Here is a 27808-nt window from a genome sequence, read left to right on the forward strand (position 1 = left end):
TTCTGGGTGCATATTGCACCTGACAGGTTCCCTTTAAAGGCCCTGTCTCTGAGGAAGTGGCTACACTATTTTCCTGTAAACTCTATTCTATAAATTTCTTCACAAACGGACTTATTTACCTTTGTAAATCCATTTGTCTTTGTGCTGTTTTTTTGGCTGTTACATCTTGCTGTTTTGGTACCTTTGCATTGCCTGTCTCCGTCCCCGCAGCACTGTCTTGACTGGCCGCTGCCCTCTTACGCCCTCGTCCAGACGGCTTGCTTGAGTCATCACGTTTTGCTGCGCTGCCCTGAGACTCTGACTTTGGCGGCCGTCCTCTTCGTTTGGGTGGCGGTGTTGGCACCACAGATTCTGTCTTTATCTCCTCAGTCTCTTTCCGGATATTCTCTGTGCCCGTGGAAGCTGCTGGCCTCTTTTTTCCTTTTTCTGCCCCGAGATTTGGCGTAGCTATCTGATCTAAAATAACCTCCTGAAAAAAAAAAAACACACGTGTAAAACTAGGAACAAGAAATTACTCTGTATACAAAAAAAGACTGGATTTTTGTATTTACCATAAAATCCATTTCTTATTGAATACATTGGTAGAGAGTACAGTAGGTATACCTAGTGCCAAACCTTTAGGTATTTTTTGGAAAAATCCTCTTACAACTTCCGGGCTATGGTGCGTGCGCTGCCCTGAAGATAGCCGGCGTCCGGTCTTCATTATCCCAGATTTCTCCTCCTCTTCTCTTTAGTATGTGCCTGTGATGTCAGGAGCGCAGTGGGAAATCCCGCACATACGCATTCTGCATACAGTCTCTCACCCTGTACTTTTTCACCCTTCTGTGAGAACAGTCTATAATTTTGATGTGTGCAGGAACCAGTCACTGCTACTTCACACATCAAAAATGGAGCCAAAAAAAAAAAAACAAGCTTTGGAAGCTTTTTTTTTTTTTACTGTCAAGAGAGCAAATTTTGGCTGCAGCTAAAAAGCAGAAAATTGAAATATTATATATATATATATATATATATATCTGTTGTGCAATTTCTCCAGAGCACAGGGACAACCCATATGTGGTAAGAAATGCTCGGCTGGGCACATGGCAGGGCTTTGAAGGGAAGAAGCACTATTTGGTTTTTGGAGAGCAAAATTGTCTGGAATAAATTGTGGATGCAGTGTAACATTTGCAGAGCCACAGAGGTTCCAAAAAAGCAGAAACCTCCCAACAATGACCCCATTTTGGAAACTATACCTCTCAAGGAATTTCTCTAGGGGTTTAGTGAGCATCTTGAACCTGTTGGTGCTTCATATAATATTAAGTTGTTAAAATGAAATATTTTAGGGTTTTTTTCAACAAAAATTGATAAAGATAAGATAAAGGGCCTCAAAATGTGTTACTCAATTTCTCCTGAGTACAGAAATATACCTTATGTGATCGTAAACTACTTTTCAGGCACAGTGCAAAGCTCAGAAGGGAAGAAGCGCCATATTGGAGTGCAAATATGGCTGGAATGGTTTGGGGGTGCCATCTCACATTGGCAAAGCTCCTGAAATGCCAGAACACCAGAACCCCCATAAGTGATTTTACAAACTGCACCCTTCAATGAATTGATCTAGTGGTGCAGTGAAAACAAAACATTGACAGCACATAGTCATATGAAAAAGTTTGGGCACCCCTATTAATGTTAACCTTTTTTCTTTATACAATTTGGGTTTTTGCAACAGCTATTTCAGTTTCATATATCTAATAACTGATGGACTGAGTAATATTTCTGGATTGAAATGAGATTTATTGTACTAACAGAAAATGTGTAATCCGCATTTAAACAAAATTTGACTGGTGCAAAAGTATGGGCACCCTTATCAATTTCTTGATTGGAACACTCCTAACTACTTTTTACTGACTTACTAAAGCACTAAATTGGTTTTGTAACCTCATTGAGCTTTGAACTTCATAGGCAGGTGTATCCAATCATGAGAAAAGGTATTTAATGTGGCCACTTGCAAGTTGGTCTCCTATTTGAATCTCCTATGAAGAGTGGCATCATGGGCTCCTCAAAACAACTCTCAAATGATCTGAAAACAAAGATTATTCAACATAGTTGTTCAGGGGAAGGATACAAAAAGTTGTCTCAGAGATTTAAACGGTCAGTTTCCACTGTGAGTAAAATAGTAAGGAAATGGAAGAAGACAGGTACAGTTCTTGTTAAGCCCAGAAGTGGCAGGCCAAGAAAAATATCAGAAAGGCAGAGAAGAAGAATGGTGAGAACAGTCAAGGACAATCCACAGACCACCTCCAAAGACCTGCAGCATCATCTTGCTGCAGATGGTGTCAATGTGCATCGGTCAACAATACAGCGCACGTTGCACAAGGAGAAGCTGTATGGGAGAGTGATGTGAAAGAAGCTGTTTCTGCAAGCACGCCACAAACAGAGTCACCTGAGGTATGCAAAAGCACATTTGGACAAACCAGTTACATTTTGGAAGAAGGTCCTGTGGACTGATGAAACAAAGATTGAGTTGTTTGGTCATACAAAAAGGCGTTATGCATGGAGGCAAAAAAACACGGCATTCCAAGAAAAGCACTTGCTACCCACAGTAAAATTTGGTGGAGGTTCCATCATGCTTTGGGGCTGTGTGGCCAATGCTGGCACCGGGAATCTTGTTAAAGTTGAGGGTCGCATGGATTCAACTCAGTATCAGCAGATTCTTGACAATAATGTGCAAGAATCAGTGACGAAGTTGAAGTTACGCAGGGGATGGATATTTCAGCAAGACAATGATCCAAAGCACCGCTCCAAATCTACTCAGGCATTCATGCAGAGGAACAATTACAATGTTCTGGAATGGCCATCCCAGTCCCCAGACCTGAATATCATTGAACATCTGTGGGATGATTTGAAGCGTGCTGTCCATGCTCGGCGACCATCAAACTTAACTGAGCTGGAATTGTTTTGTAAACAGGAATGGTCAAATATACCTTCATCCAGGATCCAGGAACTCATTAAAAGCTGCAGGAAGCGACTAGAGGCTGTGATTTTTGCAAAAGGAGGATCTACAAAATATTAATGTCACTTATGTTGAGGTGCCCATACTTTTGCACCTGTCCAATTTTGTTTAAATGCGGATTGCACATTTTCTGTTCGTACAATAAACCTCATTTCAATCCAGAAATTTTACTGAGTCCATCAGTTATTAGATATATGAAACTGAAATAGCTGCTGCAAAAACCCAAATTGTTATAAAGAAAAAAGGTTAACATTAATAGGGGTGCCCAAACTTTTTTATATGACTATGTTTCACAAAATTTTATATCATTGGGTGGTGAAGAAAAAAAATTACATTTTTGCCACTAAAATGGTGTTTTATCCCCAGATTTTACATTTTCACAAGGGGAAATGGATACAAAATGACCGCATAATTATTACACAATATGTGACTATACAGTAACATTTGGCCATATGGCGAGACTCAGGAGGGAAGGGGCGCTTTTGACTTTTGGAGTAAGGTTTCCTAGAATAGCTTGCGGACTCCATATACAAAGCCCCTAACATAAATCTTCTGTAAGTGAACCCAATTTGGAAATTACACACCTTTGAGAATTCATCTACAGATGTAATGATGATTTTGACTCCATGGGTGTTTTTCAGAAACAAGCAGCAATGGATGTTGTAGAGTGAAAATGGAAATCTGCCATTGTAGTGCCCAGTACATTGTAGTGCCCATATATTGTGCCTATTTTGAGTTTCTGGAGACCTGCACAGCGTAAATTCAGTGGGCTCTCCTTGTAACAAAAATTGTAAACATGTGGATGCTAACTGAGGTTTAGGCACACTGTGGGGCTCAGAAGGACCTTCGGATTTGGGAGCAGATAAGTCATTGGATTTATTTTGGGAGGCGAAGAGCTATAGCGCTGTTCCAGGGCCTTAGTGCTACCGGTAATGAGAAAACCCCCTAGATTTCTGTTAGCAGATGATGAACCTGAGTGGGGTCTTGTCTCTTGTGGGTTGAGGAGAAGCTGTTATTGGTAGTATTTTGGGGTACATAACATTTTAGATCAGTTCACATTGATCCTGTGCTCTACACTGGGCGCTTACATTGAAGTTTCCATTTAAATCTACAAATTACGTGATTCAGATAAAACCCCCCGACAAATCCATTTACTAACAAAACAGCAAAAATACTGTGAACACACTGGCTTCTGTTCTGCTTTTAAGATGTGCACAAAAGAGGTGATCGACTGCACGTCTATGCACGATTAAAAAGATGGGCACAGCCGGAACATAGGCAAAAGAGTTCAAAGTGTCTCCATTTGCATCATTATAGTATATCTTGCATCAGGAGTTCTGTCTAAATTATGTATTTCATAGTTTTACATTGAAACCCCAGTGTAAGAGCTCAGCGCAGGATAAATGTGAGCTGAGACTTACTGCAATCTTTGGGAGGCAGAATTTAGAAATCAAGAGCAGGTCCAGAAGTTTTTATTTACGTCGTTCACCATGCAGTATAGACTGCTTTAGTCTTTGGGTTGGTGTGATTGCAGTGAAACCAGATTTATATCAGTTTATGTGATCACACACCAAAAAAAAAAAAAGTTTTTATTCCCCCCCCCCCACAGTTTTTGCATCACCTTGTTATGAGAGCTATAATTTTTTTTTTGTATTTCTGCTGACAGTCATGTGAGGAATGAGTTGATATTTTAATTGGCAGCATTTTTGGGCACATGATATTTTTTGATCGCTTTCTATTCCAATTTTTGGGATGCAGCATGAAAAAAGGCAAAGGGTGGGGGTTTGTTATGCCATCCAGCATTTATATAATTTTTGTATGTTTTGACACTTTGAGAAAAAAAAGGGAATTTTGTTTACTTACCGTAAATTCCTTTTCTTCTAGCTCTAATTGGGAGACCCAGACAATTGGGTGTATAGGCTATGCCTCCGGAGGCCGCACAAAGTATTACACTCAAAAGTGTTAAGCCCCTCCCCTTCTGCCTATACACTCCCCGTGCTCCCACGGGCTGCTCAGTTTTGGTGCAAAAGCCAGAAGGAGGAAAAAGAATTATAAACTGGTTTAAAGTAACTTCAATCCGAAGGAATATCGGAGAACTGAAACCATTCAACATGAACAACATGTGTACACAAAAACAGGGGCGGGTGCTGGGTCTCCCAATTAGAGCTAGAAGAAAAGGAATTTACGGTAAGTAAACAAAATTCCCTTCTTCTTTGTCGCTCCATTGGGAGACCCAGACAATTGGGACGTCCAAAAGCAGTCCCTGGGTGGGTAAAATAATACCTCGTAATAGAGCCGTAAAACGGCCCGTTCCTACAGGTGGGCAACCGCCGCCTGAAGGACTCGTCTACCTAGGCTGGCATCTGCCGAAGCATAGGTATGCACCTGATAGTGCTTCGTGAAAGTGTGCAGACTCGACCAGGTAGCCGCCTGACACACCTGCTGAGCCGTAGCCTGGTGCCTCAAAGCCCAGGACGCACCCACGGCTCTGGTAGAATGGGCCTTCAGCCCTGAGGGAACCGGAAGCCCAGCCGAACGGTAAGCTTCGATAATTGGCTCCTTGATCCACCGAGCCAGGGTTGATTTGGAAGCCTGTGACCATTTACGCTGGCCAGCGACAAGGACAAAGAGTGCCTCCGAGCGGCGCAGGGGCGCCGTACGAGGAATGTAGAGTCTGAGTGCTCTCACCAGATCTAACAAGCGCAAATCCTTTTCACATTGGTGAACTGGAAGAGGACAAAAAGAAGGTAAGGAGATATCCTGATTGAGATGAAAGGGGGATACCACCTTAGGGAGAAATTCCGGAACCGGACGCAGAACCACCTTGTCCTGGTGAAACACCAGGAAAGGGGCTTTGCATGACAGCGCTGCTAGCTCAGACACTCTTCTAAGTGAAGTGACTGCAACTAGGAAAACCACTTTCTGCGAACGGCGTGAGAGAGAAATATCCCTCATTGGCTCGAATGGTGGTTTCTGAAGAACCGTCAGCACCCTGTTCAGAACCCAGGGTTCTAACGGCCGCTTGTATGGAGGGACGATGTGACAAACCCCCTGCAGGAACGTGCGTACCTGTGGAAGTCTGGCTAGGCGCTTCTGGAAAAAACACAGAGAGCGCCGAGACTTGTCCCTTAAGGGAGCCGAGCGACAAACCCTTTTCCAGTCCAGATTGAAGGAAGGACAGAAAAGTGGGCAAGGCAAAAGGCCAGGGAGAAAAACCCTGAGCAGAGCACCACGACAGGAAAATGTTCCACGTCCTGTGGTAGATCTTGGCGGACGTTGGTTTCCTAGCTTGTCTCATAGAGGCAATGACGTCTTGAGATAACCCTGAAGACGCTAGGATCCAGGACTCAAGGCCACACAGTCAGGTTGAGGGCCGCAGAATTCAGATGGAAAAACGGCCCTTGAGATAGCAAGTCTGGTCGGTCTGGCAGTGCCTACGGTTGGCCGACCGTGAGATGCCACAGATCCGGGTACCACGACCGCCTCGGCCAGTCTGGAGCGACGAGGATGACGCGGCGGCAGTCGGCCCTGATCTTGCGTAACACTCTGGGCAACAGTGCCAGCGGAGGAAACACATAAGGGAGCTGAAACTGCGACAAATCCTGAACTAAGGCGTCTGCCGCCAGAGCTCTGGGACCTTGAGACCGTGCCATGAACATCGGTACCTTGTTGTTGTGCCGGGACGCCATGAGGTCGACGTCCGGCACCCCCCAGCGGCAACAGATCTCCTGAAACACGTCCGGGTGAAGGGACCATTCCCCTGCGTCCATGCCCTGGCGACTGAGATAATCTGCTTCCCAGTTTTCCACGCCTGGGATGTGAACTGCAGAGATGGTGGAGGCCGTGGCTTCCACCCACATCAAAATCCGCCGGACTTCCTGGAAGGCTTGCCGACTGTGTGTGCCGCCTTGGTGGTTGATGAATGCCACCGCTGTGGAATTGTCCGACTGAATTCGGATCTGCTTGCCTTCCAGCCACTGCTGGAATGCTTTCAGGGCAAGGTACACTGCCCGTATTTCCAGAACATTGATCTGAAGCGACGACTCTTGCTGGGTCCACGTACCCTGAGCCCTGTGGTGGAGAAAGACTGCTCCCCACCCTGACAGGCTCGCGTCCGTCGTGACCACCTCCCAGCATGGGGGTAGGAAGGATTTCCCCTTCGATAATGAAGTTGGAAGAAGCCACCACCGAAGGGAAGCTTTGGTCGCCTGAGAGAGGGAGACGGTCCTGTCGAGGGACGTCGGCTTCCTGTCCCATTTGCGTAGGATGTCCCATTGAAGAGGACGCAGGTGAAACTGCGCGAAAGGGACTGCTTCCATTGCTGCCACCATCTTCCCCAGGAAGTGCATGAGGCGCCTCAAGGGGTGTGACTGGCCTTGAAGGAGAGATTATACCCCTTTCTGTAGTGACTGCTGCTTGATCAGCGGAAGCTTCACTATCGCTGAGAGGGTATGAAACTCCATGCTAAGATATGTCAGCGATTGGGCCGGTGTCAGATTTGACTTTGGAAAATTGATGATGCACCCGAAACCCTGGAGAGTCTCCAGGGTAGCGTCGAGGCTGTGTTGGCATGCCTGTAGAGAGGGTGCCTTGATCAACAGATCGTCCAAGTACGGGATCACCGAGTGACCCCGAGAGTGGAGGACCGCTACTACAGTAGCCATACCTTGGTGAAAACCCGTGGGGCTGTTGCCAGGCCGAACGGCAGTGCCACGAACTGCAGGTGTTCGTTCCCTATGGCGAAGCGCAAGAAGCGCTGGTGCTCTGGAGCAATCGGTACGTGGAGATAAGCATCCTTGAAATCAATCGATGCGAGGAAATCTCCCTGGGACCTTGGGACGATGACGGAGCGGAGGGATTCCATCCGGAACCGCCTGGTCTTTACGTGTTTGTTGAGAAGTTTCAGGTCCAGGACAGGTCGAAAAGACCAGTCCTTCTTTGGGACCACAAACAAGTTGGAGTAAAAACCGTGGCCCTGTTGCTGAAGAGGAACAGGGACCACCACTCCTTCTGCCTTCAGAATGCGCAGCGCCTACAGAAGAGACTCGGCTCGCTCGGGAGGCGGGGATGACCTGAAGAATCGAGTCGGGGGACGAGAGGTGAACTCTATCTTGTAACCGTGAGACAGAATGTCTCTCACCCAGCGGTGTTTTATTCGTGGCAGCCAGGTGTCGCAAAAGCGGGAGAGCCTGCCACCGACCGAGGATGCGGAATGAGGAGGTCGAAAGTCATGAGGAAGCCGCTTTGTTAGCTGCCCCTCCGGTGGTCTATTTCGGACGTGACTTAGACCGCCATGCATCAGAGTTCCTTTGCTCTTTCTGAGGCCTTTTGGACGAGGCGAATTGGGACCTGCCCGCGCCCCGAAAGGACCGAAACCTCGACTGCCCTCTCCTCTGTTGGGGTATGTTCGGTTTGGGCTGGGGTAAGGATGTATCCTTTCCCTTGGATTGTTTGATGATTTCATCCAAACGCTCGCCAAACAAACAATCTGTCGTCACAAATTGGCAAACTGGTTAAGCGCTTTTTGGAAGCAGAATCTGCCTTCCATTCCCGTAGCCACAAGGCCCTGCGGAGTACCACCGAATTGGCGGCTGCCACCGCCGTACGGCTCTCAGAGTACAGGACAGCATTACTAGCGTAAGACACAAATGCCGACGTCTGAGTGGTAAAGGACGCCACTTGTGGCGCGGCCGTGCATGTGGCTGCTTCAATTTGCGCTTGATCTGCTGAGATAGCTTGTAGCGCCCATACAGCTGCGAATGCTGGGGCAAAAGAAGCGCCGATAGCTTCATAGATGGATTTCAACCAGAGCTCCATCTGCCTGTCAGTGGCATCCTTGAGTGAACTCTCATCTTCCACTGCAAGTATGGATCTAGCCGCCAGTCTGCAGATTGGAGGATCCACTTTGGGACACTGAGTCCAACCTTTAACCACGTCAGGTGGAAAGGGATAACGTGTATCCTTAAGGCGCTTAGAAAAAACGCTTATCTGGACAAACATGGTGATTCTGGACTGCCTCTCTGAAATCGGAGTGGTCCAGAAACATACTCTGTGTACGCTTGGGGAACCTGAACCGGAATTTCTCCTGCTGAGAAGCCGACTCCTCTGCTGGAGGGACTGAGGGAGAAATATCCAGCATTTGATTGATGGATGCAATAAGATCGTCCACTATGGCGTCCCCGTCTGGAGTATTAAGATTGAGAGCGCCCTCAGGATTTCATCAACCCGAGATTCCCCTCGCTGAGACCCTGAACAATATGATGATGTCGAGGGAAAATCTAAGCGAGCTCGCTTAGTCGGTCTGGGGCTGGGGTCTGTGTCAGAACCCTCAGCCTGGGGTCTATGAGATACCCCGGGAGGACATTGTTGGTCCAACTGAGGGGGCCAGGGAACAAAGATTCAACAGAGTCCCTGTGCTGAGATACCGGCTTGTACTGCAAGGCTTCTAGTATCTTAGCCATAGTCTCAGAGAGTTTTGCAAACTCTGTCCCCGTCACCTGGACATTGTCAGCAGGTGGCTCCCCCTGGGCCCCTCTTAGTAGAGGCTCTGGCTGAGTAAGTGTCACAGGGCCCGAGCACTGTACACAAGGAGGGTCAGTGGAACCTGCCGGTAGCGGGGTCGTACATGCGGCGCAGGCAGCATAATAAGTCTGTGTTTTGGCACCCTTTTGTGGGCGCCATGCTATTATCTTCCCTGAGCATACACAATAGGGTTTATAGCTAGAAATCAACTGTGCACTATACAGTGTAAAATAAACATAATATGATACACTACTGCACAATGGGGCTAGCACCACAGGTGCTTGCCATCAGAGTCCCTGCCTGGGTCTCCCAGATTTTGTCCCCCTCTGCAGCGTCCGAGGAGCTGACAGGAATGCTTCCTGAGGGAGGAGGGAGTGACACAGAAAAAGTGCGGGAACTGGTGCCTGCACTGTGCACAGTGAGGGGAGTGGAGTATGCAAAGCATGCTCCAGCCCTCAGTGCTGCTCGTTCTGTGCAGCGTCCCGCCCTTCCCCTGCCTGTCAGGGCTATGGGCGGGAGGAAAGGAAACTAGGCCGCAAACAAGCCGGGGACTCTAGTAATAAACGCGGCCGCCGTAAAAGCGCGGCCGGCGTGGACGTCCCCGGCGCACTACAAGTCCCAGCCGCGCCGCAGTGTCCAAGGCAGCGGCGGTCAAAGCGGCAGTCCCTATACATAAACACACTCAGCAACGCTGAGTGTGTAATGGCACATATTAACCTGGGCAGCGCCGCGGTCCCGGGTGTACTAGCACACCCAGCAAAGCTGGAGTGTTGCTGTGCGCGGTCCCCACGGGGACACAGAGTACCTCCAAGTAGCAGGGCCATGTCCCTGAACGATACCCGGCTCCTATCCAGCAGGCTCCACAGGAGTTGTGGATGAAGCACGGTCTCATGTGCCTGGAGACCGATAGGATCCCACTTCCACCAGAACCCTGAGGGGGATGGGGAAGGAAAACAGCATGTGGGCTCCAGCCTCCGTAACCGCAATGGATACCTCAACCTTACAACACCACCGACAAGAGTGGGGTGAGAAGGGAGCATGCTGGGGGCCCTATATGGGCCCACTTTTCTTCCATCCGACATGGGCAGCAGCTGCTGCTGACCAATCTGTGGAGCTGTGCGTGCGTGTCTGACCTCCTTCGCACAAAGCAAAAAACTGAGCAGCCCGTGGGAGCACGGGGAGTGTATAGGCAGAAGGGGAGGGGCTTAACACTTTTGAGTGTAATACTTTGTGCGGCCTCCGGAGGCATAGCCTATACACCCAATTGTCTGGGTCTCCCAATAGAGCGACAAAGAAAACAAGTTTATAGAAAAGAAGGGAATTTTGTTTACTTACCGTAAATTCCTTTTCTTCTAGCTCCAATTGGGAGACCCAGACAATTGGGGTGTATAGCTACTGCCTCCGGAGGCCACACAAAGCATTACACTTAAAAGTGTAAGGCCCCTCCCCTTCTGCCTATACACCCCCCGTGGGATCACGGTTCCTCAGTTTTAGTGCCAAAGCAAGAAGGAGGAAAGCCAATAACTGGTTTAAGAACAAATTCAATCCGAAGGAACATCGGAGAACCGAAACCATTCAACATGAACAACATGTGTACCCAAAAAAACAAAAATCCCTAAGCAAACAGGGCGGGTGCTGGGTCTCCGAATTGGAGCTAGAAGAAAAGGAATTTACGGTAAGTAAACAAAATTCCCTTCTTCTTTGGCGCTCCATTGGGAGACCCAGACAATTGGGACGTCCAAAAGCAGTCCCTGGGTGGGTATAATAACTCCTCGTGATAGGACCGTAAAAACAGCCCTACCCTACAGGTGGGCAGTCGCCGCCTGAAGGACTTGTCTACCTAGGCTGGCGTCCGCCGAAGCGTAGGTATGCACTTGATAGTGTTTGGTAAAAGTGTGCAGACACGACCATGTAGCCGCCTGGCACACCTGCTGAGCCGTAGCCTGGTGTTGTAATGCCCAGGACGCACCCACGGCTCTGGTAGAATGGGCCTTCAGCCCTGAGGGAACCGGAAGCCCAGCAGAACGGTAGGCTTCAAGAATTGGTTCCTTGATCCACCGAGCCAGGGTGGATTTGGAAGCTTGCGACCCTTTGCGCTGACCAGCGACAAGGACAAAGAGTGCATCCGAGCGGCGCAGGGGCGCCGTGCGGGAAATGTAGATCCTGAGCGCTCTCACGAGATCCAACAAATGCAAATCCTTTTCACATTGATGAACTGGATGAGGGCACAAGGAAGGCAAGGAGATATCCTGATTAAGATGAAACGGGGATACCACCTTAGGGAGAAACTCCGGAATAGGGCGCAAAACCATCTTGTCCTGGTGAATCACCAGGAAGGGAGATTTGCATCACAGCGCTGCTAGCTCGGACACTCGTCGAAGAGACGTGACCGCTACTAGAAAGGCCACTTTCTGTGAAAGGCGAGAAAGGGAAACATCCCTCATAGGCTCGAAAGGCGGCTTCTGGAGAGCAATTAGAACCCTGTTCAGATCCCAGGGCTCTAACGGCCGCTTGTAAGGAGGGACGATATGACAGACCCCTTGCAGGAACGTGCGTACCTGAGGAAGTCGTGCTAGGCGCTTCTGAAAAAATACCGATAGCGCTGAGACTTGCCCCTTGATGGAACTGAGCGACAAACCTTTTTCCAACCCGGATTGCAGGAAGGAAAGAAAAGTAGGCAATCTAAATGGCCAGGGAGAGACTCCCTGAGCAGAGTACCAAGACAAGAATATTTTCCACGTCCTGTGGTATATCTTGGCGGAGGTAGGTTTTCTGGCCTGTCTCATGGTGGCAATGACCTCTTGAGACAATCCTGAACCCGCTCGGATCCAGGACTCAATGGCCACACAGTCAGGTTCAGGGCCGCAGAATTCTGATGGAAAAACGGCCCTTGAGACAGCAAGTCTGGTCGGTCTGGTAGTGCCCACGGTTGGCCTACCGCGAGGTGCCACAGATCCGGGTACCACGACCTCCTTGGCCAGTCTGGAGCGACGAGGATGGCGCGGCGGCAGTCGGACCTGATCTTGCGCAGCACTCTGGGCAACAGAGCCAGAGGTGGAAACACAGAAGGAAGCTGGAACTGCGACCAATCTTGAACTAAGGCGTCTGCCGCCAGAGCTCGGTGATCGTGAGACCGTGCCATGAAAACTGGGACCTTGTTGTTGTGCCGAGACGCCATTAGGTCGACGTCCGGCATCCCCCAGCGGCGACAGATCTCCTGAAACACGTCCGGGTGAAGAGACCATTCCCCTGCGTCCATACCCTGGCGACTGAGGAAGTCTGCTTCCCAGTTGTCCACGCCTGGGATGTGAACTGCGGATATGGTGGAAGCCGTGTCTTCCACCCACGTCAGAATCCGCTGGACTTCCTGGAAGGCTTGCCGACTGCGAGTTCCTCCTTGGTGGTTGATGTATGCCACCGCTGTGGAGTTGTCCGACTGAATACGGATCTGCTTGCCTTCCAGCCACTGCTGGAAGGCTTGAAGGGCAAGATACACTGCTCTGATCTCCAGAACGTTGATCTGAAGGGTGGACTCTTGCTGAGTCCACGTACCTTGAGCCCTGTGGTGGAGAAAGACTGCTCCCCACCCTGACAGACTCGCATCTGTCGTCACTACCGCCCAAGATGGGGGTAGGAAGGATTTCCCTTTCGACAATGAGGTGGGAAGCAGCCACCATCGAAGAGAATCCTTGGCCGCCTGAGAGAGAGAGACGTTGCTGTCGAGGGACTTCGACCTCCCGTCCCATTGGCGGTGCAAGCATAAAAATACAATTGAACACTTCGTCACTAGTGGGGTCAGCACCGGAGGTGCCGCTTACCGCCCGCTAAAAGCGGGTTGTAGTCGCCAGAATCCCGTGCCTGGGTCTCCCAGAACTTGTCTCCCCTTTCCAGCTCAGCCTGCACATCAGGAATGGCTGCCGGCGTTCTGTGAAGAGGGGCGGACCGTGGGCGTGCCTCAGACAAAGTGCGGGAAACTGGCTTCCCACTGTGCTCAATGTGAGGGCTGGAGTATGTAAAGCAGATTCCAGCCCTCAGCGCTGACGTTCTGCATAGCGTCCCGCCCTTCCCCTGACTGGCAGGCCTGGGGGCGGGAACGAAACGGAACTAGGCCGCAAAAGCCGGGGACTCTAGTAAAAAGCGCGGCCGACAAATATGCACTGCCAGCGCGGAAGTCCCCGGCGCACCACAAGTCCCAGCCGCGTCGCAGTAAAAACTGCCAGCAGGGGCCGGCGCGGCAGTTCCCCACACACAAACTCCCTTAGCAAGCTGTGGAAGTGTGGCACAAGCGCAGCAGCGCTATTGTCCCCGGCGCACTAACACACCCAGCAATGCTGCAGTGTGTGCGCGGTCTGTGCGGGGACACAGAGTACCTTGGTGTAGCAGGGCCCTGTCCCTGACGATACTCCGCTCCATATCCAGCAGATTCCCCAGGGGCTGTGGATGGAGCACGGTCTCTGTGCCTGGAGACCGGTAAATCCCACTTCACCCAGAGCCCAAAGGGGGATGGGGAAGGATGCAGCATGTGGGCTCCAGCCTCTGTACCCGCAATGGGTACCTCAACCTTAACAAACACCGCCGACACAAAGTGGGGTGAGAAGGGAGCATGCTGGGGGCCCAAGTAAGGGCCCTCTTTTCTTCCATCCGATATAGTCAGCAGCTACTGCTGACTAAACAGTGGAGCTATGCGTGGATGTCTGACCTCCTTCGCACAAAGCTTGAAAACTGAGGAACCGTGATCCCACGGGGGGTGTATAGGCAGAAGGGGAGGGGCCTTACACTTTTAAGTGTAATGCTTTGTGTGGCCTCCGGAGGCAGTAGCTATACACCCCAATTGTCTGGGTCTCCCAATGGAGCGCCAAAGAAAGTATTGTTTTCTGCATCATGCCGCTGCTTCTCTGTGACAGAAACTGGAACACTGCTTGGAGGATAAAAGTTAATTTCCTCCCAGCAGCGGGGTTCAATGAGCAGGCACCAGGCAGGATTCAAACGTTCACTCTCTCCAGTCCCGCAAGCTCGTTGCCTCAAGGTAACCCTAGATTCTGGTCTCTCCTTCAAGCCACAATTCCAAGCCCTTGTCGACTCCTGCCAACTCCAACTCAAAAAAAATATTTCCCAGACTTGTACAATCCTTAACAAAGAATCTGCAAAAACACTAGTTCATGCCCTCATCTCCCATGACTACTGCAACCTCTTGCCCTGTGGCCTCACTTCTAAATACTCGTACACCCCTCCAATCTATCCTAAACTGCGCCGCCAGATTAATCCACCTCTCTGCCCTGGCCTTTCCACTCTGCCAATCCCTTCACTGACTTCCCATTGACCAAAGACTCCAGTTAAAAACACTATCCATTACATACAAAGCCATCCACAACCTGTCTCCTCCATATATCTGTAACCTAGTCTCCTGATACTTATCTGCATGCAACCTCTGATCCTCACCAGATCTCCTTCTCACCTCTCATCTGATCTCCTTTTCCCACAATCGTATACAAGATTTCTCCCGTGCCTCCCCCATACTCTAACTCTCTACTGTGGAGGTCGCCTGAGTTATAGCTTGTTTGTTCAAACGTAATAAGAATATCTGTGTATATAAATAATCAAAATGTAGATTTAGTTGCATAATTATCTGTCTGTCTATGTAGCCATCGCATGGACCCATAGTATAATTCAAAGTTGTATAATCATGAAGGAGTTAACCAAAGATGATGAAGCCAAAATGTGAAGCTGTAAAAGTGGTATCAGTAATGTTCACATAGAAGGAACGTACGGGAGGGCAGGCAATGTGATGTGAGAAATTGGGGAGTGAAAAGCACTCCTTGTTAGCTTCAAGGTTATTCATGCTTACTTATTGTATAATTGGATCTATCGAATTAAAATCAGTTCAGTTGATGACGCTGGCTGAAAAGAGCATGTCTGTGTACTTTGTCTTATATACATTGATATGTATTGGCACTGATATACAGCTAATACGGCACCGTCTCTGGATATCCCAAATGAAGACTCCATTAGCAGTCTTCAACCCAAATTCCTCCCTTGACACTACCACAACAGACTCTTGCCTACCATGGAAACCTTCAAATAGAAGCTGAAGACCCACCTCTTTCAACAAGCCTACAATCTGTAACAATCCTCAGTCCACTATATCGCTGCACGTCCAGCTCTGCCCTCCCCTACTGTATCCTCACCCATCCCTTGTAGACTGAGCTCTCGCGGGCAGGGTCCTCTCCACCTGTACCTGTCTGTGCCTTGTATTGTTCTTGATTATTGTACTTTTGATTAGGTGTACCCCTTTTCACTTGTAAAACGCCAAGGAATAAATGGTGCTATAATAATAACCTGCAGATTAACGCCATATCTGCAGGACAATAGCATTTTTACAGGTGTCAGGTTTTCTTTAAGGGGTTAATACTAGAGTGAGAAACTCAGCAAATGACCCAGTACTAGAATCCGGGTCTGTGCCCCTATCTTTTGCTGCCTAAAAATCAGAAAGCATAAACATGGTGCAAAGTTCCTTTAACTATAATATTAAAAGGCAATGATGTTACTGTACCTTGTTCTTCACAGGTTCACACTTTACTGGAGCGGCAGAGATTATTCTAACCGGATGCTCCTCATTTTCACTTACGCCAATCTCCGATACTTCTGAGCTTTGATCCCTAAAAATAAATTATTAATCATTTATAGAACTGTATTCAAGCTGTGCTTTTTTTGTTCTAGAAATCTGAAGGACACATAAAAAATTAAGAAAAAAATAAATCTTTATTTTTATATAGCGCTAACATTCTCCAGCGCTTTACATACATCATAAACACGGTCCCCATTGGGGCTCACAATCCTCTCAATCTAAAGTCCCCATCAGTAGGTCTTTGGAGTTTGGGAGGAAACCGTAGAACCCGGAGGAAACCCACGCAGACACGGGGAGAATATACAAACTTCCTTGCAGATGGTGTCCTTGGTGGGATTCGAACCCAGGACCCCAGCGCTGCAAGACTACAGTGCTAACCACTGAGCCACCATGCCACCCATAAATATATGATTTATTTTCACTATTTTTGGTTGTATGTAATGATTTTCCATACATAGCTTAATAACACATTTAAAACATTTTTATTATTTTAATGTAACAATGATTTCTTAAGAGAAGGGCAATGTGTTTACTAGCATGTGTTTGTGATTTAAAGACTCAAACACACAGTGTGCGACACACCCAGGACATAGGAGAATAAGGGACGTAAGCAACCAAGCATCCTATGCTGCAGTGTAAACAGCTGTAAGTTGTGCATACTCTATGGCAGCGCTCACTAACCTGTAGCTCGGCAGCCACATGTGGCTCACGGACCAGGTTGTGTGGCTCGCGGATGACTTCCAGCTTGATGCGATGGCACTAGGCTTAATCCAACTATGAAGAGAAGGTCTCCAGACGGTGACTATTTGTGAGTAGAGCAGAACTGGATGCATGCAGACTGGTGGGGAGGGGGAATTAAGTAAACTGGAGACAGGATGATCCTACCAGTTACACGAGGTGCTTGAAGCGGTGTGTGATACTGTGGTGGGAGTGCTTAAGGAAAGAATACCAAAAAGGGGGTTAGGTGGAACCCCTGGGAGTATATAAGGGAGGAGCACACAAGGTTTAGGTGTGTTTTTGGTGTTTGTCATTATATTAGGACTGTGGGGCTCTTGATGTCACTGGGTGAAATGGGATGGGCCCCAGTGAATGTGGCTCTCAAGGTGATACAGGTTGGAGACTACTGCTCTATGGTATGTTCACTCCATTGCGCTAGTTGTATGGTAGCCTGGGCCCATGTTCATGAAGCTCTGAAACCGCTGCTGTAGGCGCTGTAAACCTAAAGTCCAGCCGAGGTTTCTTCATACAGGTTTGAAGCCTAAGACGACTGTTTGTCGAGGGACCAAGCTGAATGAACAACCGTAGGGGCATCATTAGCCCAAAGACTAAGCAGCGCTAATCTCAGCCTAGTGCATTTATACAGCTAAATGAAAGGATTAATAAACTGTGAAATTATCTCTTATCTGGAGGTCTGACCTAGGAGACTGCTGGAAATTGCCGCCTAGAGCTTAGTTTTCTCCAATAGTTTCATAAACAATGAATCAAGCATAGTTTCTCTATCGCTTCATTGGGGGACACAGGAGACTGGCTGTGACCCAATGAAGGCTCAGAGAAAAAGATTTTATGGTGAGTGCACAAAATCTTTATACCTCTGCTACACAAGAAAATGCTGTGCAGAGCTCCATTCTCTAGATCGCTGGGGGTTTCACCTGTCCAATCCTGAGCGATCACTAACTTATCCTCTAAATAAGGCCAGAGTCACACTTGCGAGTGCCTCGCATATAACTCGCGCAAGTCTCTCATTGCATCACCCGTTACGGCCACACACTCTCCTGACAGGAGCGAGTCGGTTGCATGTATCTCCATGCAGCGGAGACGCTCCTGTCTGGAGAGTGTGTGGCCGTAACGGGTGATGCAATGAGAGACTCGCGCGAGTTATATGCGAGGCACTCGCAAGTGTGACTCTGGCCTAAGGCCTCTTTCACACGTCCGTGTAAAACACACACGTTTTGCAGTCCGTGGTGTAGGTGCGTAAGTGTGTGTGTTCTGTCAGTGTGTTATCTGTGTGACAGTGCTGCTGCCGCTTCCGGTCCTCAGTGCAGTGAATATGCAATGAGCATAATGAGCGGGGGTTGGAAGCAAGTGACCGTAGTGCTGGAGACATCAGCGGTGGAGACAGGCGAGAATAGAAGGGAGCCTAATGGATAGAGAACTTCATGTTTTGGGAATAAGCCATTAATCTGCTACTCCATCCCCTTTTGTACAAGCAAAATGAAGTGTAGCCGTCGGGTCTCCAGCAGAGGGAATCTACAACTCTGCTGTAATTTGTCTGCACAATATTTCTATACTTGCCTCACTGTTTGTAGACTATTGTAAAAATATTTTTTAGATTTACAGAACTACATGGAATTCTTTTTTTGTCTTAAGTAATGTGACACCTTATTTAAGACAAAAAAAAAAAAAGAAAGAAAAAGCAAAAAAGTTAAATACATTACTATTAGGTAAAAAAAAAGAGAATTTTGTTTACTTACCGTAAATTCTTTTTCTTATAGTTCCGTATTGGGAGACCCAGACCATGGGTGTATAGCTTCTACCTCCGGAGGACACACAAAGTACTACACTAAAAAGTGTAGCTCCTCCCCCTGAGCCTATACACCCCCTGGTGAGCAGACCCAGCCAGTTTAGTGCAAAAGCTGAAGGAGAATAGCCACCCACAAGTAGAACAGAGCAAAAGCCGGAACAACCGGAGACTCTGTCCATGACAACAGCCGGTGATAACACGCGGAACAAGAAAATTGCCAACAGGCAACAGGGAGGGTGCTGGGTCTCCCAATACGGAACTATAAGAAAAAGAATTTACGGTAAGTAAACAAAATTCTCTTTTTCTTTATCGTTCCTTTGGGAGACCCAGACCATGGGACGTTCCAAAGCAGTCCCTGGGTGGGAAATGAAGGGAATTTAGTTTACTTACCGTAAATTCCTTTTCTTCTAGCTCCTATTGGGAGACCCAGACAATTGGGTGTATAGCTTCTGCCTCCGGAGGCCACACAAAGTATTACACTTTAAAAAGTGTAACCCCTCCCCTCTGCCTATACACCCTCCCGTGGATCACGGGCTCCTCAGTTTTGGTGCAAAAGCAGGAAGGAGAAAACTTATAAATTGGTCTAGGGTAAATTCAATCCGAAGGATGTTCGGAGAACTGAAGACCATGAACCAAAAGAACAATTCAACATGAACAACATGTGTACACAAAAGAATAACCAGCCCGAAGGGTACAGGGGCGGGTGCTGGGTCTCCCAATAGGAGCTAGAAGAAAAGGAATTTACGGTAAGTAAACAAAATTCCCTTCTTTGTCGCTCCATTGGGAGACCCAGACAATTGGGACGTCCAAGAGCAGTCCCTGGGTGGGTAAAAGAATACCTCAATAAAAAGAGCCGAAAAACGGCCCCCTCTTACAGGTGGGCAACCGCCGCCTGAAGGACTCGCCTACCTAGACTGGCGTCTGCCGAAGCATAGGTATGCACTTGATAGTGTTTCGTGAAAGTGTGCAGACTAGACCACGTAGCTGCCTGACACACCTGCTGAGCCGTAGCCCGGTGCCGCAATGCCCAGGACGCACCCACGGCTCTGGTAGAATGGGCTTTCAGCCCTGAAGGAAGCGGAAGCCCAAAAGAACGGTAGGCTTCGAGAATCGGTTCCTTGATCCACCGAGCCAAGGTTGACTTGGAAGCCTGCGAGCCCTTACGCTGGCCAGCGACAAGGACAAAGAGCGCATCTGAACGACGCAGGGGCGCCGTGCGAGAAACGTAGAGCCGGAGTGCTCTCACAAGATCCAAAGAGTGCAAATCCTTTTCACACTGGTGAATTGGATTAGGGCAAAATGAAGGCAAGGAGATATCCTGATTGAGATGAAAAGGGGATACCACCTTAGGGAGAAATTCCGGGACCGGACACAAAACCACCTTATCCTGGTGAAACACCAGGAAGGGGGCTTTGCATGACAGCGCTGCGAGCTCAGACACTCTCCGAAGTGATGTGACTGCCACTAGGAAGGCCACCTTCTGCGAAAGACGTGATAGAGTGACATCCCGCAGCGGCTCGAAAGGTGGTTTCTGAAGAGCCGTTAGAACCCTGTTAAGATCCCAGGGTTCCAGCGGACGCTTGTAAGGTGGGACTATGTGGCAAACTACCTGCAGGAACGTGCGGACCTGCGGAAGCTTGGCTAGACGCTTTTGAAAAAACACGGAGAGCGCCGATACTTGGCCCTTGAGAGAGCCGAGTGACAAACCCTTGTCCATTCCAGATTGAAGGAATGAAAGAAAAGTGGGTAAGGCAAACGGCCATGGAGGAAAACCGTTATTAGCGCACCAGGATAGGAAGATTTGCCAAGACCTGTAATAGATCTTGGCGGACGTAGGCTTCCTGGCCTGTCTCATGGTGGCAATGACATCCTGAGATAACCCTGAAGACGCTAGGAGCCAGGACTCAATGGCCACACAGTCAGGTTGAGGGCCACAGAATTCAGATGGAAAAACGGGCCTTGTGACAGCAAGTCTGGGCGGTCTGGAAGCACCCACGGTTGACCCACCGTGAGATGCCACAGATCCGGATACCACGACCGCCTCGGCCAGACTGGAACGACGAGAATGGCGCTACGGCAGTCGGACCTGATCTTGCGTAGCACTCTGGGCAGCATCGCCAGAGGAGGAAACACATAAGGCAGTCGAAACTGCGACCAATCCTGAACTAATGCGTCCGCCGCCAGAGCTCTGTGATTTTGAGACCGGGCCATGAATGCCGGGACTTTGTTGTTGTGCCGTGACGCCATGAGATCGACGTCCGGCGTTCCCCAGCGGCGACAGATCTCTCGAAACACGTCTGGGTGCAGAGACCATTCCCCGCGTCCATGCCCTGACGACTGAGAAAATCTGCTTCCCAGTTTTCTACGCCCGGGATGTGAACTGCGGAGATGGTGGAGGCTGTGGCTTCCACCCACTGCAGAATCCGTCGGACTTCCTGGAAGGCTAGACGACTGCGAGTGCCGCCTTGGTGGTTGATGTAGGCGACGGCAGTGGCGTTGTCCGACTGGATACAGATCTGCCTGCCCTCCAGCCACCGATGAAAAGCCAATAGGGCTAGATACACTGCCCTTATCTCCAGTATATTGATCTGAAGGGATGACTATCGGAGTCCAGGTTCCCTGAGCCCTGTGGTGGAGAAAAACCGCTCCCCAACCTGACAGGCTCGCGTCCGTGGTGACCACAGCCCAGGTTGGGGGTAGGAAGGATTTTCCCTGCGACAGAGACTTGGGTAGGAGCCACCACTGAAGTGACGTTTTGGTTGCAAGGGAAAGAGAGACGTTCCTGTCGAGGGAAGCCGCACTCTTGTCCCATTTGCGGAGAATGTCCCATTGGAGTGGCCGAAGATGGAATTGCGCGAACGGGACTGCCTCTATGGCTGCCACCATCTTCCCCAGGAAGTGCATGAGGTGCCTTAAGGGGTGTGACTCACTCCGAAGAAGGGATTGCACCCCTGCCTGCAGAGAAAGCTGTTTTTCGCTCGGAAGCTTGACTAACGCTTGCTGGGTATGAAACTCCATCCCAAGGTACGTCAGTGATTGGGTCGGTGTCAACTTGGATTTCGGGAAGTTGATGATCCACCCGAACCGCTGGAGAGTCGCCAGAGCGACGGATATACTTTGTTGACACGCCACTTGAGACGGGGCCTTGACTAGGAGATCGTCCAAGTAGGGAATCACCGAGTGGCCCTGAGAATGCAGGACCGCCACAACGGATGCCATGACTTTGGTGAAAACACGTGGGGCTGTAGCCAAGCCGAAAGGCAATGCAACGAACTGAAGGTGTTCGTCCTCGATGGCGAAACGCAGGAAACGTTGATGTTCGGGTGCGATCGGTACATGGAGATAAGCATTCTTGATGTCGATCGATGCTAGGAAGTCTCCTTGTGACATCGAGGCGATGACCGAGCGGAGAGATTCCATCAGAAACCGTCTGGTTCTCACATGTCTGTTGAGTAGCTTGAGGTCCAGAACGGGACGGAATGACCCGTCCTTTTTTGGCACCACGAACAAGTTGGAGTAAAATCCGCGACCACGTTCCTGAAGGGGAACGGGATTCACAACTCCTTCCATCTTTAGAGCGTCTACTGCCTGAAAAAGTGCGTCGGCCTGAGCGGGGGGCGGAGAGGTTCTGAAGAAACGAGCCGCAGGACGAGAGCTGAACTCTATCCTGTAACCATGAGACAGAATGTCTCTCACCCATCGGTCTTGAACATGTGGCCACCAGGCGTCGCCAAAGCGGGAGAGCCTGCCACCGACCGAGGATGCGGCCAGGGGAGGCCGAGAGTCATGAGGAGGCCGTCTTGGAGGCAGTGCCTCCTGCGGCCTTTTGCCGGCGTGACTTGGATCGCCACGCATAGGAGTTCCTCTGGCCTTTCTCCGGCCTGTTGGACGAAGAGGATTGGGACTTGGCGGAGGGACGAAAGGACCGAAATCTCGATTGGATTTTTCTCTGTTGAGGTCTCTTAGGTTTGGCCTGGGGTAAGGAGGAATCCTTTCCTTTGGATTCCTTAATAATCTCATCCAATCGTTCGCCAAACAAACGGTCGCCAGAAAACGGCAAACCGGTTAAGAACCTCTTGGAAGCCGAGTCTGCCTTCCATTCGCGCAGCCACATGGCCCTGCGGACTGCCACGGAGTTAGCAGATGCTACCGCCGTATGGCTAGCGGAGTCCAGGACGGTGTTCATGGCGTAGGACGAAAAGGCTGACGCCTGAGAGGTCAAAGACGCAACTTGCGGAGCAGAATTACGTGTGACAGCATTAATCTCAGTCAGACAAGCAGAGATTGCTTGGAGTGCCCACACGGCTGCAAAGGCCGGGGCAAAAGACGCGCCCGTGGCCTCATAGATGGACTTCACCAGGAGCTCTGTCTGTCTGTCAGTGGCATCCTTCAGGGATGAGCCATCTGCAACAGACACCACGGACCTAGCCGCCAATCTGGAGACTGGAGGATCCACCTTGGGACAGTGAGCCCAACCCTTAACGACTTCAGATGGGAAGGGGTAACGCGTGTCAGTGAGGCATTTAGCAAAGCGCTTGTTCGGGACCGCTCTGGCCTTCTGGACAGCATCCCTGAAGTTAGAGTGATCAAAAAACGTATTGCGCGTACGTTTGGGGAACCGAAACTGGTGTTTCTCCTGCTGAGACGCCGACTCCTCTACAGGAGGAGGCGGGGGAGAGAGATCCAACACCTGGTTGATGGACGAGATAAGATCATTTAAAGGCGTCCCCCTCAGGTGTATCAAGGTTAAGGGCGACGTCAGGGTCAGAGCCCTGAGCTGCGACGTCCGCCTCGTCCTCCAGAGAGTCCTCAAGCTGGGATCCCGAGCAGCGAGAGGAAGTCGGGGAAGAGTCCCAGCGAGCCCGCTTAGCCGGTCTAGGACTGCGGTCCGGGCAGGAGTCCTCCGCCTGAGGCCGAGGGGCAAACCTGGGAGCGCGCTGCGGCGCGGACTGAGAGGGGCCTGGAGGCGACGAGCTAACAGGGGCCGGGGCCTGTGAAAGGTCCGGTCTGGACTGCAAAGCCTCAAGCAGCTTAGAAGACCATTTGTCCATAGACAGTGCAATGGATTGAGACAGAGACTCAGAGTTTCTCAGCAAAAGAGGCGAACTCTGTCCCTGAAGCCTGGTCAGGGGGAGCAGGGGGGTCTACATGAGCCGAGGGGCCCACCAGTGTCCGAGGCTCCGGCTGAGCAAGCGAGGCAGGAGTCGAGCATTGCTCACAGTGAGGGTAGGTGGAACCCGCAGGTAACATAGCCCCACAAGAGGTACAGGCCGCAAAAAAACCCTGTGCCTATGGGTATATGGGAAATGGGTATACAGCCCGACCGAACAGATATATACATGTAGCATATATACATGTAGCATATATACATGTAGCATATATACATGTAGCATATATACATGTAGCATATATACATGTAGCATATATACATGTAGCATATATACATGTAGCATATATATATATATATATGCATATATATATATATATATATATATATATATATATATATATATATATATATATATGCATATATATATATATATATATATATATATATATATATATATGCATATATATATATATATATATATATATATATATATGCATATATATATATATATATATATATATATATATATGCATATATATATATATATATATATATATATATATATATATATATATATATATATATATATATATATATATATATATATATATATATATATATATATATATATATATATATATATATATATATATATATATATATATATATATATATATATATATATATATATATATATATATCTATTCCGGCACCCTAGGGGGACCAGCACCGGGTGACCGGTGTGGCTTACCGACCGCTAACGAGCGGAGTGTGTCCTCCAGATTCCCTGCCTTGGATCCCCCGGAGCTGCAGCGCTGTTCACTGAGAAGCCTCCACCGGCAGAATGCCAGAAAATGGCTGCCGGAGCTCTCAGGGGAGGAGTGGAGCCGTGGGCGGCGCCAGCAAAGTGCGGGAATCTGGGGTCCCCACAGTGATCAGTGAGGGGGGAGGAAGACATGCAGGATGCTCCAGCCCTCACATCCGACATCATGTCGGTAATCCCGCCCTTACCCCTGACAGGCAGGCCTGGGGGCGGGATTTTTGCAACTAGGCCGCGATGAAGCCGGGGACTAAATTTGAGACCGCGCCCGACAAGCAGGCACGGTCGGCGCGGAACTCCACCGGCCTCCTCACTTCAGCAGCTGCCGCAGCTTACGGGAAGAAGGTGCGCTCCCTGCACAGTCCCCTATGGGGACACAGAGTACCTTTAAGTTGCAGGGCCCGGTCCCTGAGGTTGAAGAGGCTCCGGTCCGGCAGGTTCCCACAGGGGCTGCGGATGGAGCACGGTCCCAGCAAATGGATGACCGCTTAGGATCCCACTTCTCCCAGAGCCGCATAAGGGATGGTGAAGGAGACGGCATGTGGCTCCAGCCTCTGTACCCGCAATGGGTACTTCAACCTTAACAACACCGCCGACGTAGTGGGGTGAGAAGGGAACATGCCGGGGGCCCCGTGGGGGCCCTCTTTTCTTCCAACCGACATAACTAATATGAGAATGCATGAGTGGATGTGTGCCTCCTTCCACACAAAGCATAAAACTGAGGAGCCCGTGAGCCACGGGAGGGTGTATAGGCAGAGGGGAGGGGTTACACTTTTTAAAGTGTAATACTTTGTGTGGCCTCCGGAGGCAGAAGCTATACACCCAATTGTCTGGGTCTCCCAATGGAGCGACAAAGAAAAACAGAATAAACTAAGAAGTAGGCAGAACCTAACTTCACAAATGGGCGACAGCCGCCTGAAGGATGCGTCTGCCCAAGCTCGCATCTGCCGAAGCATGAGCATGCACTTGGTAGTGCTTCGAAAAGGTATGCAGGCTAGTCTAAGTGGCAGCCTGACAGACTTGTTGAGCCGTAGCCTGGTGCCTAAAAGCCCAAGAGGCACCGACAGCTCTGGTCGAATGTGTCTTGATCCCCAGCGGGGGAGGCACCTGAGTACTCTGGTAGGCGTCTGAAATGGTCGATCTAATCCAACGGGCTAAGGTCGGCTTAGAAGCAGAGAGACCCTTGCGCCGACCTGTGGTTAGCACAAAAAGAGAAGTGCACCGCCTAAGTGCAGCGGTGCGAGACACATAGATCCGGAGAGCACGCACCAGATCCAGAGTATGCAGCGCTTTTTCAAAGCGATGAACAGGAGCCGGAGAAAAGGAAGGTAGGGTAATGTCCTGGTTAAGGTGGAAAGGAGAGACCACCTTAGGAAGAAAGTCCGGAGTTGGACGGAGAACCACCTTGTCCTGATGAAAAACCAAAAAAGGTGACTCCGAAGAGAGCGCAGCCAAATCAGAGACTCTCCTGAGGGAAGTAATGGCCACCAAAAAGGCCACTTTCTGTGAAAGACGATACAAGGAAACTTCCCTAAGAGGCTCAAAGGGGAGTTTCTGCAAAAACGTGAGAACTAAATTAAGGTCCCAGGGATCCAAGGGCCGCCGATAAGGCGGAATGATGTGAGACGCGCCTTGCATGAATGCGCGGACCTGAGCCAGCCGAGTGAGACGCCGCTGGAACAGAACTGACAGAGCTGAGACTTGTCCCTTGAGAGAGTTGAGGGACAGTCCTAGCTGCAGACCGGACTGTAGAAAAGACAGAAGGGTCGGCAAGGAGAATGGCCAAGGAGGATGGTCAGTAGAGCGACACCAGGACAGGAAAATTTTCCAAGTCCTGTGATAGATCTTAGCGGAGGAAGACTTACGGGCCCGAGTCATAGTGGAGATGACTTCAGAAGGGATACCAGAAGCCATCAAGATCCAGGACTCAAGAGCCACGCCGTCAATTTGAGAGCCGCAGAATTCAGGCGGAAAAACGGACCTTGTGAGAGTAGGTCTGGACGGTCCGGGAGATGCCACGGCATCTCTACGGACAGATGGAGCAGGTCTGGATACCAAGCTCGCCTGGGCCAGTCCGGTGCAATGAGGATGACTCGACAGCCCTCCATTCTGATCTTGCGCAGAACTCTGGGCAAGAGAGCTAGAGGGGGAAACACGTAGAACAGACGAAACTGGGACCAGTCTTGAACCAGTGCGTCCGCGGCGAATGCCTGAGGGTCGTGGGAGCGAGCCACGTAAACCGGAACCTTGTTGTTGTGACGGGATGCCAATAGGTCCACGTCCGGAGTGCCCCATTTGCGGCAGATTGACTGAAACACTGCCGGGTGCAGGGACCACTCGCCACCGTCCACGGTTTGACGGCTGAGATAATCTGCCTCCCAGTTTTCCACGCCTGGGATGTGGACTGCGGATATGGTGGACTTGGAGTCCTCCGCCCATTGAAAGATGCGTTGTACTTCCAACATCGCCAGGCGGCTGCGTGTCCCGCCTTGGTGATTGATGTAGGCAACCGCTGTCGCGTTGTCTGACTGGACTCGAATGTGCCTGCCCGCCAACAGGTGGTGAAAAGCTAGGAGAGCTAGAAGCACGGCTCTGGTTTCCAGCACATTGATCGAAAGGGCTGGCTCGGACGGAGTCCAAGTGCCCTGCGCTCTGTGGTGGAGATATACCGCTCCCCAGCCGGATAGACTGGCATCCGTGGTGAGAATCACCCAGGACGGGGCCAGGAAGGAGCGACCCTGGGACAGGGAGAGAGGCCGAAGCCACCACTGAAGAGAGCTCCTGGTTTGTGGCGACAGAGCCACTAACCTGTGTAAGGAGGAAGGCCGCTTGTCCCAACAGCGGAGAATATCCAGCTGCAGGGGGAGCAGATGGAACTGGGCAAAGGGAACAGCCTCCATGGACGCCACCATTTGACCCAGCACCTGCATCAGACGCCTGAGGGTATAACGGCGGGGCCTCAGCAGAGAGCGCACCGCTAGCTGGAGGGACTGCTGTTTGACTAAGGGCAACTTCACAAGTGCCATCAAGGTCTCGAACTGCATCCCTAGGTATGTGAGACTCTGGGTCGGAGTCAGAGTGGATTTGGGCAGATTGACCAGCCACCCGAATTGAGCTAGAGTGAAGAGAGTGAGCGAGATACTCCGCTGACAGTCTGCGCTGGATGAAGCCTTGACTAGAAGGTCGACCAGGTAAGGAATCACTGCCAACCCCTGGAGGTG

At 49.9% G+C, this 27808-nt stretch overlaps 1 protein-coding gene across 3 annotated transcripts in view; it reads right to left on the bottom strand.

The window, feature by feature from the left end:
* The window catches only part of PDS5A (PDS5 cohesin associated factor A), a 239055-nt gene that overhangs the window by 16785 nt on the left and 194462 nt on the right, over nucleotides 1-27808 (bottom strand). For 2 of the 3 annotated variants that reach the window (XM_075346977.1, XM_075346976.1), the window contains exons 31-32: nucleotides 16062-16167; nucleotides 120-469 (exon numbers count right to left, since the gene is read on the bottom strand). In XM_075346977.1, the coding sequence (XP_075203092.1) occupies nucleotides 120-469; nucleotides 16062-16167 (456 nt within the window). The remainder of the gene's footprint in view (nucleotides 1-119; nucleotides 470-16061; nucleotides 16168-27808) is intronic. The other variant, XM_075346978.1, reaches the window with a different exon arrangement.

Source organism: Anomaloglossus baeobatrachus, chromosome 1 (genome assembly GCF_048569485.1).
Source record: "Anomaloglossus baeobatrachus isolate aAnoBae1 chromosome 1, aAnoBae1.hap1, whole genome shotgun sequence".
NCBI classification, from domain to species: domain Eukaryota; kingdom Metazoa; phylum Chordata; class Amphibia; order Anura; family Aromobatidae; genus Anomaloglossus; species Anomaloglossus baeobatrachus.